The sequence below is a fragment of the Solanum stenotomum genome, chromosome 1 (genome assembly GCF_019186545.1).
Source record: "Solanum stenotomum isolate F172 chromosome 1, ASM1918654v1, whole genome shotgun sequence".
NCBI lineage: Eukaryota > Viridiplantae > Streptophyta > Magnoliopsida > Solanales > Solanaceae > Solanum > Solanum stenotomum.
In genome coordinates this window covers 84436914-84460380 of record NC_064282.1, presented here as the reverse complement: position 1 = coordinate 84460380, position 23467 = coordinate 84436914, and the positions used below count along the sequence as shown (strand labels likewise).

Genomic DNA, 23467 nt, shown 5'->3' with positions numbered 1-23467 from the left:
TGTTATTCCTTCTATCTCAATTTATGTGACACTGACAGACACGAGTCAATCAAATATTGTATGTCTTTTAAATTGTTAATTATCTCAATTTATGTGACACTGATAGATATAATTCACACGTTTGTATAATTTGGAATTTGTAATATAATTTGTATAACTTTTGTATAATTTGAAATTTATATAATATAATTTGTATAACTGTTTACACTTCTGATGTTTGTAATATACAACCTGCGAATTATATAAATGAGATAGCTTAAACAATAGGTACAACCCGTAAATATGCAAACTATAGCTATGGAGCATAATTAAGTTTATTATAGTGACTATTTGCGAAAGTTCCCCTTTAACTTAATTGTATTCTTAAAAAGTTATCCCAAAAAGAAAATTAACTATATTATTTTATCCTTAGATTTTATTTCTCTAAAATAAATAATTTCGGCACAATGATTTTTATGAGCTATAAGACTACTATTTTGATTAATTTCCTTTTTTGATTTCTCTCATTCGCTTCAGAGTTGTGGAGACTCATCAACGTTTCTCTGATGACATAGTATGAGAGATCTTAACATATGTTTTAGTGAAGTCTTTCATGTGATTCAAAAGTGTTTCTAAATCTTGAAATACTATGATGCATCATCCCACTATTGTCCGGTCACACTACATGCAGGGGCGGAGCCAGGGGTTCATCCGAATTTTCTTCGACGGAAAATTATATTATTTATATATAGTTAAAATAATTTTTTATGTATATATATATATATATAGTAGATGTCAAACTTTTTGATTCCGTTCCTATCAAAATTGTGGTTTAAGCTGCAAATGACGGCTTTCTTTTCTTGATAGGTCAAATTCATAGTTCCTTCTCGCATGAAACTAGGGGATAAAGCAAAATTAGATGCTCAATACAGAAAGATTGACCGATTTTTGTGGTCAAATTTCAAGTCTTAATCCATTTTAAGAGAATCCTCGATTGAATTCAATTTAATCTCCAATTTCAATCCGTTTTAAGACTCTTTATTTGCACTGATGTAAGGTATGTTTCTATATTGAAGAAATGAATTACTATCTATTTTATATCTTTTAGGATCTATCTATCCATTTCTAACTTTTTTTTAAAAAAAAAATTCTTGAGTTGAAATTCAAATTGTGGTTTTAAAACTTAAATAACAATATATTATAATTATTGGAATTAATCGGATCAAATTGGGCAGGTCAAGAGCCAATTTGTGTTTAAGTCCATTTGAGCCCAAAATAAACTTGGACGGGTCAAAACCCAACCCAATTTCTATTTCAACCCATTTTAGTATCTCCAATTTCATTTTGGAACAACATCAGAAAGAAAATTTGAAATGATCTCTAAAAGTTTGAAAATGAAGACATGATAAATGATTACTGGAGAAGAAGATTTGGAGATGTTGAAGGTTTGCAGATTTGAATAATTAGATGTTCTTAAGATTTGAAGATGCAAAAAAAGAGTTTTGAGCAAATGAGTGAAATCTCTAAAATCATAAATAGAAGGATCAAAAGATGACACAAATGCTTATAGACTTCTAACTGAGAGCACCATCATCACCTATATTGATACACCACTTTCGGGCCGATGTTTAGGTAACAAATTCAACTGTACAGTTTTTCGGTAAACACTATTTTTATCTAAATTTGCATTGACTATATAGAAATAAAAAAAAAAGTGAATAAATTCAAACATGCTGAGATCAAGAATAATGTTAAATAGAGTAAATTAACTACGGCTTGCATTAAGAATGATTACATTAATTATACATAGATTATTTCTTATGCATTGTTTTTAACCTATTCCAGTGAAAATATTTATCCACATGGAGTGCCACTTTGGCACCTAATAAAGCATGCATACCATCAGCTACTCAGCGAAGTGTTTTTGCACATAGATAATAACTATAATTAGGGTGTGAAACTCAAAAAAATAATACGATAATTTAGGTATGTATTTGTATCATTTAACGAAAAAATGAAAAACCTATCCAAAACCTGTCATATCAGAGAGCATATTCTCTACCCTTTCATATTAACTCTGAAATCGCATCATGTATAATCAAAAACCAAATGCAAGAATTCAAGGCAAGTGAGAACTGATTGAGACGTATGTCGCAATTACTTAATAATGATTCATACCGTGGTACTATTTAACTACAGCAACCGCAACTAAGTTTGGTTGATTACTTCTTTGCACAAAAAAGATGGAACCTTTTTTCTCATCTGGCAACTAAAGAATAGCTACTTGACAGAACAGGGACCGGCTGCTTCTTTCGACAACCTAGGTACACTTTGCTCATGAACAAATAACAGGAGTTGGCTTTTTCTAAACAAGGAAATCTGCGTCCGAAAGTTCTAGCACTTTGTGCAGGCCAATTGGTTTTACACCAGGCCGGAACGTGTTCTCTTCAATGTACCTATGACATATTTTATCATATTATTAGGATTTGCACAAAGCCAAAGAATGGTCAGTAGCAAAAAATGAACACTCACATTTCCTTCAAGAAAGGGTGTTTGTAGAAGGCATCTGGAATCCTCCCAGAAAATTGATTATGATCGAGATACCTGAAATCAGATTCAGCTTCAGACATCAACTATCAAATTCATGCAGAACTATTTTTCTTTTTGGTGCAAAAGCTACCAGTATACAATCAAGAAGAGCGAAGGAATGATGTGTAACACCTGATTTGTCAAGGGTGAAGAACGTAAAAATAAATACATAAAAGGAACAAAGCACTCACATACGCAACTGCAAGGACCATTTGGGCTTTAACGGAACATCTAGGATATTGCAACTTGCAAGGACCATTGGTCATCTAGTTTGCATTTTGAATCTGAGTGGCTAGCTTTAAGGAACATCTAACTTTAATATTCTAACTCAGACTTAGTCGTTAGCTTTCTTGCAATAAATTTACAGTTTCTTACTCCTAATCAATAATGTATCATCAGTACAGTCTCGCTAACAACTGATATATCGATTTGCATGCTATCTATTGAATATTTGTTGTTTAATGCAACCCAATCCAAGAAGAAACCCATGGACCTCACAAATTAATCTAATATTTTCAGAAAAGAAGTTGCTTGGCTGGTTTTGGGAAAATATCCCTTACCAGTTACCACCTTCATTGGAGTAAACTTGTGCTGAGCTTCAGTTCATGGCTCAAGCATCACTTTGACAACACTAACAACCACTTAAATGGAGAAGGCCCTAGTTTCAGTTCGTGTGGTTTAGCTCCAACACCAACACTTTAAAGGAAAATATTGTGATAAAAGGTTTTGTCAAAGGAAATATGTGGGTTAAGCTTCAAAACAAGGTTCCCATTTCCAACACAGCATATCTTGAGCAGGGATATGTATCTGACACAAGTAGACTTGTCTCTTGACATTCTTTGGTTGTTTGACCAGCAAAATGCAGGTCCTTCTGCATTATCCAAGCCTCTCACTTGTACAAATAATGACTTCTAATCTGGGGGATGGAGGGGAATGTAAGTGTTGAAAGACCATGGATTTTGGAAGAAAGAAGAAAATGGGTAGGAAATGCAATGGATATTGACAACCAGGTGCAAAATCAGCTTTGTTTAATCGCTTAAAGACTTGCATGCATCAGTGTTCATATTTTTTTGAATTATACATGCAGTTTTTTTAACACGTTATACCAATAAAACTATTATGTTCTAACAGACAATCTTCTAATTAAAGTTTAACACGTCATTCATGCATCTCTGTACCAGTGCTGTTGCTACATAGCTCAACTGAAATCTTGATTACATGAGAAGTTTTACTATTGAGATGGATTGTGTTTTTTGTGCAAAAATTGATGAGAACACTCTTGCATCTAATTCTCCAGGCAATTTCTATACATTACTACTTGTCGGAGGAAATCATTACGGATAAGGTCCAATAAGGTCAGCTGACAAGCTTCAAGTCCATCTAATGTTTTTGTCACAGCATCCATAAATTGCACAATCCTCAAAATTTATCTCCTTAAGAAAGAGACCCTTGCAAGACCACATTAGCCAACTAGTCCCGAGTTCATCTGTTTTGAGTAGAGGGTCTATTGGAAACAACATTTGAACCTTTTTTAGGTAGGGGTAAGGTTTGGGTACACACTACTCTCCCCAGACCCCACTTGTAGGATTACACCAAGTAGTATGTTGTTTTTGTTCATCCTTAGGTTGAACAATCCTCAAAATTCATCTTTTTAAGAAAGAAAGATCCTTGAAAGACTGCACTCACTACACAATCATTGGGACATCACATCCAATATGCTAATATTTTTATAGGTTAATAAAGCAATCTATTGATAACAGAAAACAGCACTAAACTACTGCATGATAACACGCAGGTCCCTGATCATATCTAACGTGGTGTCTAAATCATGCACAAAGACCAGGTTGCACCAAAAAGTTATCAAAGAAAGAGATCTCAACTTAAGGCTAAGGATGTTTTTGTATTTGCTTTCAAAAATTCCGAATTTTCTCGGTCCAAACTGTCCACATACAGTATAATAAATGAGTAGCTAAGAGCATAGAGGAGGACTTACAAGTAAGTTAACTTAGGAATATGAGCAATGCTATATGGTATAACTCCTGTCATCTTGTTGTAGGATAGATACCTGTAATAACCAGAGCAATCAAATTAAGCATAATAATATTTATCAACCAGTACAGGAGAAATTAGCTGTTATTTGTCCAAAGACAAGCATTAATCGCGGAGAAACTTTCTTCCCGAAACTTACAAGATCTCCAAGTTCGTCAGATTTGCAAGTTGCGCTGGAATGCCTCCAGTAAGATAATTATTGTTTAAGTATCTGCAAGTTACAGCAAGGGTTATCCTTGAATTAGCATAGAATTCATAACACTTGCAGCAGGATAACTTCATGCGATATGACAATTAAACAAGAATAATCAACTTACAGGTTGCGGAGAACCGGAAAACATCCTTCAATACGTATGAGTTCTCTTATAGTTCCAACCAAACGATTGTTACCAACATCCCTGGAATTGCATGAGATCAAAGTGAAATCCATGTGTGACACAGGTTCCATATGTTAAACAAGAGAAGAAGTTAAGATGGTATCATACAGGTGTCGAAGATACTGTAAGGAACCCAGTTCAGGTGGAATTCGTCCAATAAAATGATTTTCATGCAGATGGAGATAACGAAGTTCAGGAAGATTAGCAAGCTCCTTAGGTATTTCGCCTTTGAAATTATTAAAACTTAGGTAGCTGAAAAATATACATATCAGTTATTAGTCTATAACAGCAAAATAGATCTATGGATAAAGAGCACAGCTAGAGAAGCTCAAAAAGCACTCACAGATGTGTTAACTGCTTTAGTTCACCTATTTCAGGTGGAATGACATCTTGCAGCTTATTCCACCTTACGTTTCTGGTAAAAAGAATCAGGAGAAGGAACTAATCAATAATGCAACATTACAACACACTAGGAAACTAGAGGATATAATTTCATATTAGTATGTTGGGTAAAGAAGCAATAAAAGTAATTTTTAAAGTTAACATTCTGGGACAACATGGAGGTTCCTATGGACAAAGGAAAACTTAAAGGTAGGATACGAGCAACAGAAAGTCGATGTTGAGATATACATCTAATACAATCCTAAAAAGAGTATAGAAGGCCTTCTTAGTTAAGTGACATTTCCTTGATAATAAACCTACTCTGTTTTTATTTTTTAGAATATAAGCCTACGAGTATATATTCTCTCAGTTGAAAATTTATCTTTCTTCTTCGGTGCACATTATATCAGGCAGACTCCCTCTCACTCCCTTCTTTGGGATTAATCATTAATCAGGTAAGCTTTTCCTTGTTATTAACACATTTCATCTTGATGAAAAGCCATGTACTTAATCACTTTGTACAACACAGTTGAATCATATTAACATCATCTAGCTAGGTGTAAATGGAGAAACAAATGTTAATCCTGAAACTGGAGAAACAGGCTATTCGGAGACACAGCATAAGCCCTAAACATAAATATCACTTCATAATTGCTACTGAATATAGATACTTCAATAGGAGTATACAAGTAAAGAATTATACAATATTTTAAGACGCTTCAAACGCCCAATTTGAGAAGGAAGAGGGCCGGTCAGCTTGTTATTATGCAGATCCCTGTCATATGAAAGAATATTATGGATTAGGAAGTTCAGAATGAAAATCAAAAGATCCAACAGTACAGGCACAATTGTCCACTAACTATTGCCTTAAATAGTAGTATCAAATTTGAAAATAATGACTACGCACATTATAGATAACGCCCACATTTTTTGGGGTAACAGTCAACACCCAAGCAGAACAATTCTTTAAGTTGGTTAATGAACAATTAAGACTGGAGGGTGTGAAAGCATCCATATTGGAACTTAGGGAAACTTCTCAATTTGTATGAGGTTAAAAAATCTGTAAGAAGTAGCTGAAGTTTTGTAAAAACTAGATTCCAGTACAAAGACAAAGAGAAGAAGAATCTTACAGTCTAGTAAGATCTAATAAATTAGTGACAGCAGTAGGAAATGGGCCAACAATTGAAACAGCATAAACTTCCCTGCAAGTGGTAAAACAGAAAAGAACATTGTGAAAAAGTGACAAGTAAAGATATTTCAATTCTGTGAGTAACTTCATACAGATTTGAAGCTTAGTTAGAGAAAAGCTACTTGGAACTGGTGAAGCAAACTTACAATTCAGTAACTACTCTATAATCACCCTGCGTTGAACATGTAACACCAGACCATGGAGGTAAATCACCATCACCACAAGGATCATCTCCAACCCATGCATACACCACTCTCCATCCAAGAGATGCCTTAATTTCATTCAGAGCTTTTACTACAGTCATATTCCAGAAGTTCAAATTAGTCCATGTAAACATATACATTCAGGTACTACAACTCCTTGGTTTTCTCATAAATGCAATCAATGGCCTTAAACTGTGTAAATCATTTTAATGAAATGTTAACAGCGAAAGAGTGGATATAGTTGGAACTCCACAACATTTCCAACAACATTAAGTGTAGAGAGCAAAGCTATTAACCTTATGATCATGGGCTCAAGACCTACAGTGGACATTCTAATTTCTGACAAGCATTAAATTACTCGTGATCGATTATATACTTACTTATACTACAATTTAATGAACTAATACAATGTAATCATGGAGAGATATTAAATTGACATTGATTGAATGATAAATCGGTTTAACTTTCCAAGGATAGCTATATTTACCTGTAACAACTAGAAAATAGAATTCTACGAGCAAAAAAAGGGGAAAACATTTATAGTTAATGACACTCCAAGGCACTGATTTAGTTATTGATTGCAGATAATAGATAATGCATTGAACAGATCAAGATTATACATCAGACGAATAGCTATTCCTCAACAAAATCAACAAATTGCAAAGCTTGAATTACTTAACCAAGAAAACAGACATTCAGGAAAAAGGAAATTATAGTAAGAAAAGATGAAACACAATAAGTAAAACTTAGAAACAGCATAAAATCTTCCACTCAAAATATATAAACGTGAGCTTAGAAGCTGCATAAAATCTAAAAAGTCCAATTACTTCCAGGAAAACCATAAACATACACTTAGAAAGCAGTGAATGCATAAAATCCAATTATTTTAGCTCAAACTATAAACTTGCACTTACAACTTCATCTAATCTATAAATTCCAATCATTTCCAACTATACATGTGCACTTTGAAACCACATATAATTTATAGAATAAATCCAATTATTTCAACTCAAACTAAAAATTTGCACTTAGAAGCTGGGAAAAAATCAATAAAATCCAATTAATACAACTCAAACTATAAAGTTGCTCTAGGACTACATAAAATCCACTTACTTTCACTCAAACTATAAGCTTTCTCTTAGAAATTGCATAAAATCAACAAAATTCAATTGTTTCCGCAGAAACCATAAATCCACCACAAACTGCACATAATCTATTAAATCCAGCTACTTCCACTCAAACTATAAGCTTTCACCTAAAAACTGGATAATATCCAATTACTACAACTCGAACTATAAAATTCAATTACTTCCACTCACACATAAGCTTACACCTAGAAATTGCATAAGATGTACAACGTTCAATATTGTTTTCGCTGAAACTACAAAAATTTCACCACAAACTGCATATAATCTACAAAATCTAACTATTTTCACTCGAACTTTTAAAATTCAATTAAACTCCACTCAAACTATAACCTTGCACCTAGAATACATAAGATCTACAAAGTTCAACATTGTTACATTTTCTCTGTAACTACAAAATTAATTTCACTTGAAGCTGCATACATACTCTACAAAATACAAAACCAAACTATTATCAATCAAATTCAACTGATTTTCTCACCTAAATTGCTAATAAATTAGGTTTAAAAAGTAAATGGATCGAAATGTGTACCGTCACGTTTGAGGGTTTTAGAGTGAACGAGAGCGCTTTGGATCAAGGATAACGAGAAGATCAGGAGAAATACTGAAGGTAGATGTCCATGGCGAGCCATTTGAATAGGGTTAGTCACCTTCAGGGGAGTAGAATTATTGAATTAACCGGAATCCAAACGCAGAGCTATACGTACATTACTATAGTCGAGATTGAGAGAGATGATGGAAGTGAAGGAAGAAGATCTGAGTGTGAAATGAATCCTCACTTTGGGAATTTTCCTCAAAATTTAGTTTTTTTTATACAACGCGCTATTTAGCTTGCACTGCGCGTCGGTGGATTTCGGGTAAGTAATTAGTACTATAGATATAATCATGTTTTATTTACATTAAAAGAATAGCTAAAGGTTATGGAAAGTATATGCTTATTAAAGTTGGACATAAAATACTGAAAATCGAATAATCGAACTAAATAGAATTTTTTGGTATTTCCATATTTGGTATGGTGTTTGAAAGTAAAATTTTAAAATTACGATATCTGGGTTTTGGGTTTGGGTTTGAGTTTGGTATGAGACATTAGAATTATTTGGTATTCGATATTTCCCGAATATCGAATTATTTACTCAATGAAGATCATATATCAATAGGTAGGGGTGGGCATGGTATGGCATATACCGAAATACCATATCATGACAAAATTTTAATATTGTGGTTTTGATATTATGGTATTTGTCGTGGTAGGTATATATTTTAATTTTTTTTGGTATTCGGTACAATATTTGGTATTTAGATATAACATACCGAAATATTGAAGTATATAGTTACATAAATAACATATATATTATTAAATTACTAACAAATATGCAGCCTAGTATTAGTATAAACTAAATGTTTAGAAGTTAAAACTTTGACTACTCTATTTTGATTGAAATGTATTTGAATTGTAATTGATTAACAAAATGAGTTGTTTGTACTTTATTTTGCATTTATATTTCTACATGTGTAATGTGTTAGTATGATACAATTGAGACTTTTTTTTTTAAATTTTCGAAGTCATAATACTCTATTATACGAGTATATATTAGTCGAAGTTGAACAAATTATGGTTACCGATTTACCATACCGTAAAATACCAAAATCGAACTTCAATATACCGAATCATACCGAATTAAATTGATATGGTATTGGTATAATGTTTTAAAAGCCGAATACCGAAATTACGGTATCAAAACTTTCAAATACCATACCATACCATGTTCACCCCTATCAACAGGTTCATAACTCATTAGTACAAGTTCAAAGAGAGAAAGTTAAATACTACATAAGCAACTCAAATATATATGTCTTTTAGTTGTGTCAATTTAATTTTTTGATATCTTCTTACTTGTTTATCTTTAATTATATCATGCATCCACGTAGAAAAATAGAAATAATTGGAGCGATAATATCAAATCTGTAATATAATCAACAACAAATTCCTTATTACCAAATACCATAACGAACCGAAGTTTGATTTACCGATTACCGAACCGAAATTTAAAATTTTGATATTTGGTATCTACTTTTAACTATCAATTTCGAGTTACTAAAACTGAAATTTAGAAATCTCAAACGTCCACCCTAACACAGATTATACAATATAGATAGCCAAAAGTTAGGATTGGTAAAATCAAGCCCAATCGCCCATCTCGTCTAAGTTTGGATGGGTTATTGATCCACTCATTTATTAGGTTAACCCATTTCAATCCATTAAAAATTAGGTGATATGTAACAAACATTGAATCAAGAGAAATCTTGTCAAAATATTCTTAAAGAATTTTTAAAAAATTTGATATGTTATATATAGTCATAATAAAGAAAAATATAATTTTATTAGGTACTAAAATATTGTAAAAGAACCAATAAAATAAGTAAAACTTAGTAAAAAATTTGGTTGGATTGGGTCTTGACCCTTTTTGTAACTCATTATCCAACTTGATTCAAGCAAATTTGGATTGGGTCAGGTCTTGACCCATTTATTGTCTTTACCCATTATGACCCGTCCAAATTTTACTCATCCCCCTTCCCTCTTCTACCAGAAGTCATAGAAAGTATACATTGACTATATAATATAGTTTATCTATATATGAACTATACACTAACTATACATTATGAGACACTCAAAAAACTTAATATAACTTAACTATACATGAAGTATACACTTGATATACAAGAAGTATACACTGATTACGCAATCTTGATCAACTCAAAATCACTTCTAAGTAATCTTAAATCTTAGATATGAAATCCTCTAGATGTTTTGAATCTTTTGATATATAATTTGCTTGAAATAATTTATGTTTGCATTACGTTAAATTTTAAAGAAAAAGACGCAAGAGACGTAGAAGCAGAGGAAGAAGCATAAGCAGACGAAGAAGAAACACACAAAATATCTCATCAATTTTTTTAAAAAAAGAATTTAAAAATAAAAATCATCTGCATAAGTTCTTTAACCGGCTGAATAAATGAAAGGTCATTTTTTATAAATAAGTTTGCCAAAGGGCTACAACAACAACAAACCCAGTGAATCCCACTATGTAGGGTTTGGAGAGGATATATTGTACACAGATAGAGAGGCTGTCGAAATATCATCGGCTTAAGTGCATCAAATCCAAGTAAAATGAAAAGAAAATAATGAAGAAAGCATAGTCATCAATAAGAAAAACAGTGCAAAGTCTTTACAAAAAATACTAACAACACTAAAATATTGATAATTATACACAATAACAACATATGGCAAAACTAAAAGGGTTGATCCCTAAAGAGATTGAAAACAACGCAGAGTCGTCAGAAATCCTACATTAATGTCAGGAGAAGGGACTTAGAGTTTAAAGTAGATAATTGGATATACTTGAAAGTTTCACCCATAAAGGGTGTAATGAGATTTGGTAAGAAGGGGAAGCTTAGTCCCCAGTATATTGGTCCTTACAGAATATCCAAAAGAATTGGTAATGTAGCTTATGAGTTAGAGCTACCACAAGAGTTAGCAGTGATCCATCTGGTATTTCATATTTCCATTGTCGAAGAAGTGAATGGGTGATCCGTCATTGATCATACCAATTGAAGATATTCGTATCAAGGATAGCTTGACTTATGAGGAGATTCCTGTTCAGATTCTAGACCGCCAGGTTCGCAAATTGAGAACCAATGAAGTAGAATCAGTCAAGATTCTTTAGAGAAATCAATTTGTTGAGGAGGCTACTTGGGAAGCTGATGAGGATATGAAGAAGAGATATCCGCATCTATTTGAGCCCAGAGAAATTCCAGATCAAGGTACTAATTCTCTTCTCATTACTCTTTAATTGATATACTGAATGTGTTAGATTTGCTTGTTGGGTGTTTGAACTGAATGTTAAATGTTACACCTTAGCCTGCTAAGAGTAATCTCATTCGAGGACGAATGTTCCCAAGGGGAAGATATTGTAACACTTCTCTATTTAAAAGAACTAGAAAGAATTAGAATTAGAAAGAAACCGTTTTTGGAAATAATCAAATTGGAAAGTTTGACAAAGTTAAGCTAAGTATGAGTTTTGGGTAAACTTCAAACGACCATAACTCCTAGATCAGGATGAGTTAGGTGGACTACAAGATACGTAGGAAAGATCTTTGAATTATCTTTCCAACGACGCTGAGTTTGCTCAATTTTGAGTTCATAAGAGGGAGATATGCCCATTCGAAGTTGGGTTGTCTAGATAGGGAAAGTCGAAACCAGATTTTAGAGGTGTATTTTGGTCTTTTCATTACCCAATTAATTAAATCCGTTTTTAGTAAATTATTTGGGGTCTAAACTGAGTTAGTTCAGTTTATGCATTTAAGAATTACGCTAGGGCTTTAACGGAAGAGAAAGGAGGAAAAAAGAGGAAAAAAGTCAAGTCATTCTTGGAGATTTCTTGCATAATCGAAGTCGTTTCGCTAAGGGTTGATACCTAAAGAGGTATGTGAGACTTTCATAGCATTGGGTTCGTTCACCCACGCGCCAATCATGTTTAGTTCAGTGAAATCTGTTCCAGAAAGTTGAAAGTTGATGATTTTGAATTGTGTTCATGAATATTGGCTTTCGTTCTTGAGTTAAGTTGGGATTGTTGAGTTCTTGAGGCAATCGTGTCGATTTTAGATTCGTTATGGATAGATTCCTGTGTACATATGTGTCTTAATCTAAAGAGAATTTGAGAAAAAAAAAGTTGAATTTAGGCGTATTGGGGTTAGAAAACAAAGAAGGAAAAAGTTAGGCGAATCTGGGTACTAGGTCCACGTCGCAGACCTGTTCCTCAGGATGGAAAATTTTCTCTCCGCGTTGCGGAGCGGTAACGGACCCTTCTGCCTCAAAATTTATTTTGCGACCAAATATTTAAATGCATCTTCGCGTCGCAGACTTGCTTCCAGATAGTGATTTCTTGATTGTTTCTCATGTTTAACTGCCTAAAAACACTCCTAAACATCATGAGATCTTTCCTATCACAAATCACAATCCTTGAATCCATAAATTCAAATTCAACTAAAGTTAAGAGCCAAGTCTAGAGAGTTTTTAGAGTCCCTTCAAAAAGTCTGTTGCAAATGCTTTAAACTTGTTTTTAGACTTACGTTTTGAGTTAAGTAAGAGTAACAAATGAAGTTCATTTCTTCAAAAAGAATATATGGGAACTAAGTATTTCTAAAGAGTAAATGTTTTCACATTTAAACAACAGAGGAAACACTAATTTTCAAGAGAGCCTTTGAGCTAGTTTTTGAGTAATTATCTCAAACCATAGAAAGAGATTTTGTTTTTATACGTATGAACTGAGTATTTTGGGAGTAGTATTGAGCACCGATGTGGGGATGAGTTCATAACAACTCAATGTCTCCATAAACCATGTAGCCAACGTGGGTAGAAAAGGTCATACTTTTTAGATGATTCCTTAGTGCGTTTTAGCATAGACTGGTGGATCCACTTGGTTGAGGCGTTCTATATCCCGATAAGTTATAGGACAGTTCTGGCAGCGTGGGTGAGAAGTTGTATCATCACATAGATTATAGTGATGGTTATCGGTTAGAGAAACTCCCACGGAATTATATTACTTTACTATATGATTAAATTTGAGTTGATATTTATTGTTTAAAAGCTTTATATAAACTGCATCTTTACTGTTGTTTATTTCTGCATTGAGTTGAGTAAAGCTGAGGTCGTGTTTAGTTTTCCCCTCGTATGCTCGTACATTCAATGTACTGATGCCATTTTACCTGCATCATTTTATGATGCAGATATAGGTAAATAGGTTTAGCATCCAGCGCCTCGTTGATCCAGTTTAGCACTCAGAGTCAGTTGGTAAGCCTCTTTGCTTTTCGGAGGATTCCTATTTACATTGTTTTAGTACTTTTAGTTGTTAGGATGATCGGGGGTCTTGTACCGACATCCCTCATAGTTTAGCGGCTTCATAGACAGCTAGTTAGTTCATTTGTCTTTACATTTTCATTCTGTTATGTTGAGACTTGAGTTTGCCTTATTGGCCAGTTGAATGTTTCCTTACAACATTCTAGTTTATTACCTAGATTTATCTTTGTTGAGCAAAATGTTTCGCTAAGAGTTAAGCCAGGTCAAGGGTTCGCTTGGGGCCAATAATGGTTCTCAACTTCCAGTCTCGCCCAGGGTGTAGGCTCGGGGAGTGACAAACATGGTATGAGAGCACAAAGTTCAAGAGTTTTAGGGAGTCTATGAAGTCGTGTCTATAGAGTCCTAGTTATCGGTGTGAAGCGCGCCACATCTATAATTAGGAGGCTGCAATATTTAGGAACTATCTCACTTTTTTCATATTTATTTCGTGCAATAGAGTTTATCTTTATAAAGGTTTCTTTCTAACTCGTGCTTACACGTGTCTTTCAGATCATGCCTCAACGAAGAGTTGTCCGAGGTCGTCCTACTAGGAGGTACATTAAGGAGCAAGGGGTACCTAATGCACCAGAAGTGCAACCCCAAGGAGAGGTCACTAATGTTGAATTTCGGGAAGCTATCCGAATGCTAAGTCAGGCGGTGACCATTCAGTTGGGCAACAGATAGGGACTCGACAGGAAGTGGCTGATACTTTAAGGATTCATGAGTTTTTAAGGATGAATCCTCCAAGCTACACTGGTTCAAGTGTTATTGAGGATCCGGAGAACTTTGTAGAGGAACTGTAGAAAATGTTTGAGGTTTTGCACGTTGCCGATGCTGAGCGAGTGAAACTAGCTGCCTATCAGCTGAAGAGTGTTGCTAGGACTTGGTTTGACTAGTGGAAAAAGGGTAGGGCTGAGGATGCACCGATTTTGAGCTGGGTTGTATTCTAGGGTGCTTTCTTGGGGCGTTTCTTTCCCCGTGAACTAAGAGAAGCCAAGGTATGAGAATTATTTACCCTTAACCAGGAACCTATGAGTGTTCATGAGTACAGTTTGAAGTTCACCCAACTTTCCCGATATGCACCGGATATGGTTGCTGATATGAGGAGCAGGATGAGTCTGTTTGTTGCTGGGTTATCTCGTCTATCAAGTACGAAGGGCAAGACAACTATGCTAATAGGGGACATAGACATAGCAAGACTTATGGTTTAAGTGCAGCAGGTTGAGGAAGAGAAGCTGAGGAATAGAGAAGAATTCAGAAACAAGAAAGCTAAAACAGGGAATGAGTTTGGGGAACAAAGGAGTAATGTGAACCGGTATTCCTTTCGACATAAGCAAAAGGGACCTGATCCATCATCTTCTAGTTCACCTACACGAAGGAACAAATGTGAGTATAATAGTTAGAATTCGTAGAATTTTAGAGCTAGACCTGCTCAATCTCAGGGTAGTGTGGCACAAGGAGGTAATTGGGCTCCTACATGTGCTAAGTGTGGTAGGAACCACCCAGGTGCTTGTCGTGATTGCTCTACTGGATGTTTCAAGTGTGGTCAAGAGGGCCACTTTATGAAAGAGTGTCCTAAGAACAGGTAGGGCAATGGAAATGGGGGCAATAGAGCACAATCTTCTTTAGTTGCTCCACTAGATAGGGCTGCACCTAGATGAGATACTTCAGGGACTAGCGAATGAGCAAACCGCCTATATGCTATCTCTAGTCGCCAAGAGCAAGAGAATTCTCCAGATGTTGTCACTAGTATGATCAAAGTCTTTACTTTTGATGTTTATGCTTTGCTAGATCCAGGAGCGAGTTTATCTTTTGTGACTCCTTATGTTGCGATTAATTTTGATGCTCTTCCTGAGAAACTTTGTAATCCTTTTAGTGTTTCTACGCCTATTGGGGAGTCCATTCTAACTGAGAGAGTCTATCGTGATTGTACCGTTTTCGTCAATCACAAGAGAATCATGGCTAATTTAGTGGAGTTATACATGGTAGATTTTGATGTCATTCTATGTATGGACTGACTTCATGCCTGTTATGCCTCCATTGATTATAGAACTCGAGTTGTTAAGTTCCAGTTTCCTAATGAACCAGTATTTGAGTTGAGGAGTAGTTCAGTAGTGCCTAAGGGTCGTTTCATTTCGTACCTTAAAGCGAGAAAGTTAGTTTCCAGGGGTTGTGTCTATCACTTAGTCTGAGTTAATGACTCTAGTGTTGAGACACCTCTTATTGAGTCAGTTCCTGTTGTGAGTGAGTTTCCTGAGGTCTTTCCTGATGATCTACCCAGAGTCCCTCATGAGACAGAAATAGACTTCGATATAGATGTCCTTCCCGATGCTCGTCCTATATCTATTCCACCATATAGAATGGATCCAACATAGTTGAAAGAGCTAAAAGAACAATTGAAAGATCTTCTTGAGAAAGGTTTTATTCAACCAAGTGTCTCACCTTAGGGCGCTCCGACCTTATTTGTGAGGAAGAAGGACGGTTTCCTTAGAATGTGTATAAATTATCATCAGTTGAACAAGGTTACTATAAAGAATAAGTATCCTCTTCCAAAAATTGATGACCTATTCGATCAGATTCATGGTGCCACTTGTTTTTCTAAGATAGATCTCAGATCTGGCTACCATTAGTTAAGAGTAAGGGAATGTGCTATTCCAAAGACATCTTTCAGGACCCGTTATGGTGAATATGAGTTTCTGGTGTCGTTCGGTTTAACTAATGCGCCTGCAGTGTTCATGGACATTATTAATAGAGTATTCAAGCCTTATTTATATATGTTTGTTATCATATTCATTGATGACATACAAATATATTCGAGGAATGAGGAAGGTCATGCTAGTCATCTCTGAGTAGTTCTCTAAACTCTCAGAGATATGGAGTTATATGCTAAGTTTTCTAAGTGTGGGTTTTGGCTTGAGTCAGTGGCATTCTTAGGCCACATTATTTTCGGTGGTGGGATTAGAGTTGATACTCAGAAAATATAGGCAGTGCATAATTGGCCCAGACCCATATCTCCAACTGATATTAGGAGTTTCTAGGGATTGGCAGGATATTATAGAAGGTTCGTAAATGGGTTCTCATCCATTTCGTCCCCTTTGACCAAGTTGACTCAGAAAACAATTAAGTTTCAATGGTCTGAAGCTTGTGAGAAAAGCTTTCAGGAATTGAAAATTAGGTTGACTATTGCCCAGTATTGACCTTACCAGAGGATATGCAAGGCTTTGTTGTATATTGAGATGCATCCAGAGTTGGTTTGGGTTGTGTGTTAATGCAGAATGGTAAAGTTATAGCTTATGCCTCCAGACAACTGAAAGTTCATGAGTAGAATTACCCAATCCATGATCTAGAGTTGCCTGCTGTAGTATTTGCTTTGAAAATATGGCGTCAATATCTTTATGGTGTTCATGTGGATATGTTCACCAATCACAAGAGTCTTCAGTATGTGTTTACTCAGAAAGAGATCAATCTCAGACATAGGAGGTTGTTAGAGTTATTTAAGGATTATGACACGAGTATTCTATACCATCCAGGTAAGGCTAATGTTGTTGTTGATGCCTTGAGTAGGTTGTCTATGGGTAGTACCGCCTATGTTAAGGAAGACAAAAAAGAGTTAGCGAAAGATGTGCACAAACTTACACGATTAGGCCACAGAAGGAGGAGTAGTGGTGATAAATGGGGCTGAATTATCATTAGTGTCAGAGGTGAAAGAAAAGCAAGACCAAGATCCTATTTTACTTGAATTGAAGACAAATGTTCATAAGCAAAAATTAATGGCTTTTGAAGAAGGGGAGATAATGTATTGAGATATCAAGGTAGGTTGTGAGTACCAAGGGTGGATGAACTCCAAGAGAGGATCATGGAAGAAGCTCATAGCTCAAGATATTCCATTCATCCAGATTCCATAAAGATGTATCGTGACTTGAGGAAAGTATATTGGTGGAATAGTATGAATAAAGGTATTGTTGAGTTCGTTGCTAAGTGACCGAATTGTCAACAAGTTAAAGTAGAGCATCAAAGGCCCGGTGGTATGGCTCAGAATATAGAACTTTCGGAATGGAAGTGGGAGATAATCAATATGGATTTCATTACTGGGTTGCCACAATCTCGCAGGCAACATGATTCTATTTGGGTAATTGTTGATAAAATGACAAAATCAGCACACTTTTGCCGGTAAAGACTACCCATTCAACAAAGGACTATGCTAAGTTATACATTCAAGAGGTAGTAAGACTTCATGGGGTCCCTGTTTCGATTATATCAGATAGAGGTGCACATTTTACTGCATATTTTTGGAAATATTTTCAGAAAGGCTTGGGTTCAAAGGTGAACTTAAGTACTGCTTTCCATCCTCAGACAAATGGTCAAGCAGAGTGCACTATTCAAACTTTGGAAGATACGTTGAGAGCCTGTGTGATTGATTTCAAAGGTAATTGGGATGATCACCTACTTCTCATCGAGTTCGCTTACAACAATAGTTACCACTCCAGCATCCAGATGGCTCCTTATAAAGCCCTTTATGGGAGGCGATGCAGATCTCCTATTAGATGGTTTGAAGTTGGTGAAGCTGGGTTGATAGGACCAAACTTAGTTCATTAAACTATGGAGAGAGTTAAGATTATCCAAGAAAGGTTGAAAACAACGCAGAGTCGTCAGAAATCCTACACTAATGTTAGGAGAAGGGTCTTAGAGTTTAAAGTAGATAATTGGGTATACTTGAAAGTTTCACCCATGAAGGGTGTAATGAGATTTGGTAAGAAGGGAAAGCTTAGTCCCCAATATATTCGTCGTTACAGAATATCCAAAAGGATTGGTAATGTAGCTTATGAGTTGGAGCTACCACAAGAGATATCAATGGTACATATGGTAATTTATATTTCCATGTTGAAGAAGTGCATGGGTGATCCGTCATTGATCATACCAATTGAAGATATTGGTATCAAGGATATCTTAACTTATGAGGAGATTCCTATTCAGATTCTAGACCGCCAAGTTCGCAAATTGAGAACCAAGGAAGTAGCATCAGTCAAGCTTCTTTGGAGAAATCAGTTTGTTGAGGAAGCTACTTGGGAAGCTGAGGAGGAAATAAAGAAGAGATATCCATATCGCTTTGAGCCCAAAGAAATTCCAGATCAAGGTACTAATTCTCTTTTCGGTACTTTTTAATTGATATACTGAATGTGTTAGATTTGCTTGTTGGGTGTTTGAAATGAATGTTAAATGTTACACCTTAGCCTGCTAAGAGTAATCTCATTCGAGGACGAATGTTCTCAAGGGGGAGATATTGTAACACCTCTCTATTTGAAAAAACAAAAAGAACTAGAATTAGAAAGAAATCGTTTTTGGAAATAATTAAATTGGAAAGTTTGACAAAGTTAAGCTAAATATAAGTTTTGGATCAACTTCAAATGACCATAACTTCTAGATCAGGATGAGTTAGGTGGACTACAAGATATGTAGGAAAGATCTTTGAATTATCTTTCCAACGCCGCTGAGTTTGCTCAATTTGGAGTTCGTATGAGGGAGGTATGCCCATTCGAAGTCTGGATGTCTAGATAAGGAAAGTCGAAACTGGATTTTAGAGGGGTATTTTGGTCTTTTCATTTCCCAATTAATTAAATCCATTTTTAGTAAATTATTTGGGGTCTAAACTGAGTTAGGAGGAGAAAAGAGGAGAAAAGTCAAGGCGCTCTTGGAGATTACTTGCGGAATCGAAGTCGTTTCGCCAAGGGTTGATCCCTAAAGAGATATGTGAGACTTTCATAGCGTTGGGTTCGTTCACCCACGTGCCAATCATGTTTAGTTCAGCGAAATTTGTTCTAGAAAGTTGAAAGTTGATGTTTTTGAATTGTGTTCTTGAATATTGGCTTCCGTTCTTGAGTTAAGTTGGAATTGTTGAGTTCTTGAGGAAATTGTGTCGATTTTACAGTCATTATGGATAGATTCCTGTGTACATATACTGGATATCTGAATCTAAAGAGAATTTGAGAAAAAGAATTGAATTTAGGCATATTGGGGTTAGAAAACGAAGAAGGAAAAGTCAGGCGAATCTGGGTACCAGGTCCTCGTCGCGAACCTGTTCCTCAGGATAGGAAATTTTCTCTCTGCGTCACGGAGCTGTCACAGACCCTTCTGTCTTAAAATTTATTTCACGACCAAATATTTAAATGCATCTCCGCATCGCGGACTTGCCTCAAGACAGTGATTTCTTGATCGTTTCTTATGTTTAACTATCTAAAAACACTCCTACACATCATGAGATCTTTCCTATCATAAATCATAGTCCTTGAATCCATAAATTCAAATTCAAGGAAAGTTAAGAGCCAAGTCTAGAGAGTTTTTAGAGTCCCTTTAAAAAGTCTTTTGCAAATGCTTTAAACTTGTTTTAAGACTTGAGTTTTGAGTTAAGTAAGAGTAACGAATGAAGTTCATTTCTTCAAAAACAATATATGGGAACTAAGTATTTCCAAAGAGTAAATATTTTCACATTGAGGAAACACCGATTTCCAAGAGAGTCTTTGAGCTAGTTTTTGAGTAGTTATCTCAAACCACAAAAAGAGTTTTTATTTTTAAACATATGAGTTGAGTATTTTGGGAGTAGTATTGACCACCGATGTGGGGACGAGTTCATAACAACTCAATGTATCCATAAATCATGTAGCCAACGCGGGTAGAAAGGGTCATACTTTTTAGATGATTTCTTAGTACTTTTTAGCATAGACTAGTGGATCCACTTAGCTGAGGCGTTCTATATCCCGACAAGTTATAAGACAGTTCTGGTAGCGTGGGCTAGACGATGTATCATCACATAGCTCATAGTGATGGTTGTCGGTTAGAGAAACTCTCAAAGAATTATATTACTTTACTATATGATTAAATTTGAGTTGTTATTTACTACTTAAAAGCTTTATATAAACTGGATCCTTACTGTTGTTTATTTCTGCATTGAGTTGAGTATTCATGAGTTGAGTAAAGCTGAGGTAAGTGTTTCTTTCACTATTCATTTTGAGCTTATGTCGTGTTTAGTTTTCCCCTCGGATGCTCGTACATTCAAAGTATGATTCCATTTGGCCTGCATCGTTTTATGATGCCGATACAGGTAACCAAAATCAGCATCTAGTGCCTCGTTGATTCAGGTGGTGAACCTCCTTGCTTTCCGGAGGATTTCTATTTACTTTGTTTTAGTACTTTCAGTTGTTAAGATGATCGGGGGTCTTGTCCCGACACCCCTTATAGTTTAGAGGCTTCATAGACATCTAGTTAGTTCATTTGTCTTTACATTTTCATTCTATTATGTTGAGACTTGAGTTTGCCTTATTGGCCAGTTGAATGTTTCCTTACAATATTCTAGTGTATTACATGGATTTATTGAGTAAAGTTTTCCGCTAAGAGTTAAGCTAGGCCAAGGGTTCGCTTGGGGCCAACAATGGTTCTTGAGTGCCAGTCCCGCCCAGGGTGTAGGCTCAGGGCGTGACATTCGGCCTACCTCTACCCCTCCGTGAAGCCCCAACAACTAGCCTCTCCCACCTCTTCTCTGGGGCGTCAACGCACCTCCTCAACACATGTCCAAGTCATCTCAGTCTCATTTCCCTCATCTTGTCTGCCACTACCACCTTCTCCCAGGTAACCTCATTCCTAATCTTATTGCTTCTCGTATGCTTACACATCCATCTCAATATATGCATTTCCGCAACATGCTTCTTTTGAATATGTGAGTGTTTGACTGGTCATCACTCCACCCCATATAACAAGTACAGACTAACCATCACTGTGTAGAACTTACCCTCAAGGCTCTGTGGTACCTTTTTATCACACAAAACTCCAGAGACAATCTTTCATTTCATCCATGCCACCTCATGCAATGTGACATCATCGTTAATATTTGTCAAAGGGCTATGTGGCATAATTATCCCCTCTTTTTAAAAAAAAATCATAATATACATGTTAATTAGTTTAGAGTCTTATCGTTTACGTCTTAAAATATGATTGAAAAATAAGTAATTACTCCCTCCGTCCCATTTTATGTGAGGTAGTTTGACTCGACACGAAATTTAAGAAAGAAATGAAGACTTTTAAAACTTGTGGTTCAAAATAAATGATAGAAATTTATGTGGCTGTAAATCATTTCATTAATGGTAAAATAGACATTTTATAGTTAAATCGTTACTTAATATAGAATTGTGACATTCTTTTTTGAACTGATCAAAGAGGAAAGTAAGTCACATAAATTGGGATAGAGGAAATAATATTGATGACAAAATAATTTTCTTTTATATAGGTTAAAAATGATAAGTAATAAACATATTTTTTAAAAATAATGCAAGTATATTTTACTTGAAAATTATTTGTAATAAGAAATTAGGAAGAACCACTTTGAAGACCTGGGTTAAGATATACTTATCTTCATCTTCTTGTTTTATCTTTTATTACAAATTTAGTCAATTTAAAATTATCATTAGATTTGTAAATCTAGAATTGCAACACGAATCTAACAAAATCCAAATAAATATAAAAAAAATTTGTTTGGAGTCTGACATTTTATCTAAAATTTCCCCCGAAATATATGAAGCTTCGCTTAAATGTGTAAAATTGATTCTATTTTACTCTTCAGCTTTAAGTTTCGAATCTAGTCCTCCTCAAATTGATATAAAAAGCTTTCAAACTTTGGATTTAGTTTCATCCAATAATTTTGAGAGAAGTATTGAAATCACCCCTGAACTTGACATAAATTATTAGATTCGTCTTTGAATTATTGACAGTCTTGAAAACACCATCTACTTGATTAACTAAACTTAAATACATCCTCGATGTGCCACATGACATAGTAAGTGGTCTCAAACTCTTGTAGAAGCATGAAACTCTTAATAAAAATTTGAGAGAAGTGTTGTAAACTCCTTAAACTTGGTGAGAATTCAGGGGTGTAAGTTACTTATGTTGTAAGATCGGGGGTGTATTTAAATTCAATTAGTCAAGTAAAAGAGTATTTTTACAATTGTCAATAGTTCAAGGATGAAACTAATAATTCGCACTGAATTTATGAGTGTTTTCAATACTTCTCTCAATAATCTTCAAGAAGTCTAATAACACACTTAATTAAAATTGACTTTTATTTAAAATGTAAGATCAACTCCTTCAAACTTCTAAATGCAATAGTGTAATGATTCAATTGATCATTTTTGGAAAGTTTCATGAATTTATCATTTTAAAACACCGATGTTGATTGACGTGTTTCATCTTTGTTTGTCAATCATCAAAACTGCATAAATTCCAACATTTTTATCAGACAGACTACAGAAAGAAGACAAGTGGAAATCAATCATAGAATTCGTTTGAGCTGACATTCCATCCTCTCACAGTCAAATGTTCCGCAACTTGTGAACATCCTCCTAAGTGAATCAACTTTGTTTATCTAAGAAAATACTCTTTATGTTCATTTGTTTTGAGTTGGATGAAAGGAGGATAGTTGTAATCCCAAATAAATTGGTTTACATTTAATTAAGATTTACTCTTACGGGACTACAAAACACAAATGTCCTTATATATTATACAATTACTAAGTTTTACAAAACCCAATATTTATCCCAAAAATGTTAATTTATTTTTTTAAAAAAACCTTAAAATAAATTTCATGATAATCGTACAAAGCCTAAAATTATTGTGTT

At 34.9% G+C, this 23467-nt stretch overlaps 1 protein-coding gene across 1 annotated transcript; it reads right to left on the bottom strand.

Moving 5' to 3' along the window:
* Nucleotides 1–2146: 2146 nt before the first annotated feature.
* Nucleotides 2147–8765, bottom strand: LOC125864283 (probable leucine-rich repeat receptor-like protein kinase At1g35710). Its single transcript, XM_049544198.1, has 11 exons — nt 8445–8765; nt 6711–6858; nt 6506–6577; nt 6079–6150; nt 5338–5409; nt 5103–5246; nt 4935–5015; nt 4757–4828; nt 4562–4633; nt 2512–2583; nt 2147–2435 (listed from the first exon to the last, which is right to left on the bottom strand). Exons 1-11 carry the CDS (start codon nt 8542–8544, stop codon nt 2345–2347), a joined length of 996 nt encoding a protein of 331 aa, XP_049400155.1. The 5' UTR covers nt 8545–8765; the 3' UTR covers nt 2147–2344.
* Between the last annotated feature and the right edge of the window lie 14702 nt (nt 8766–23467).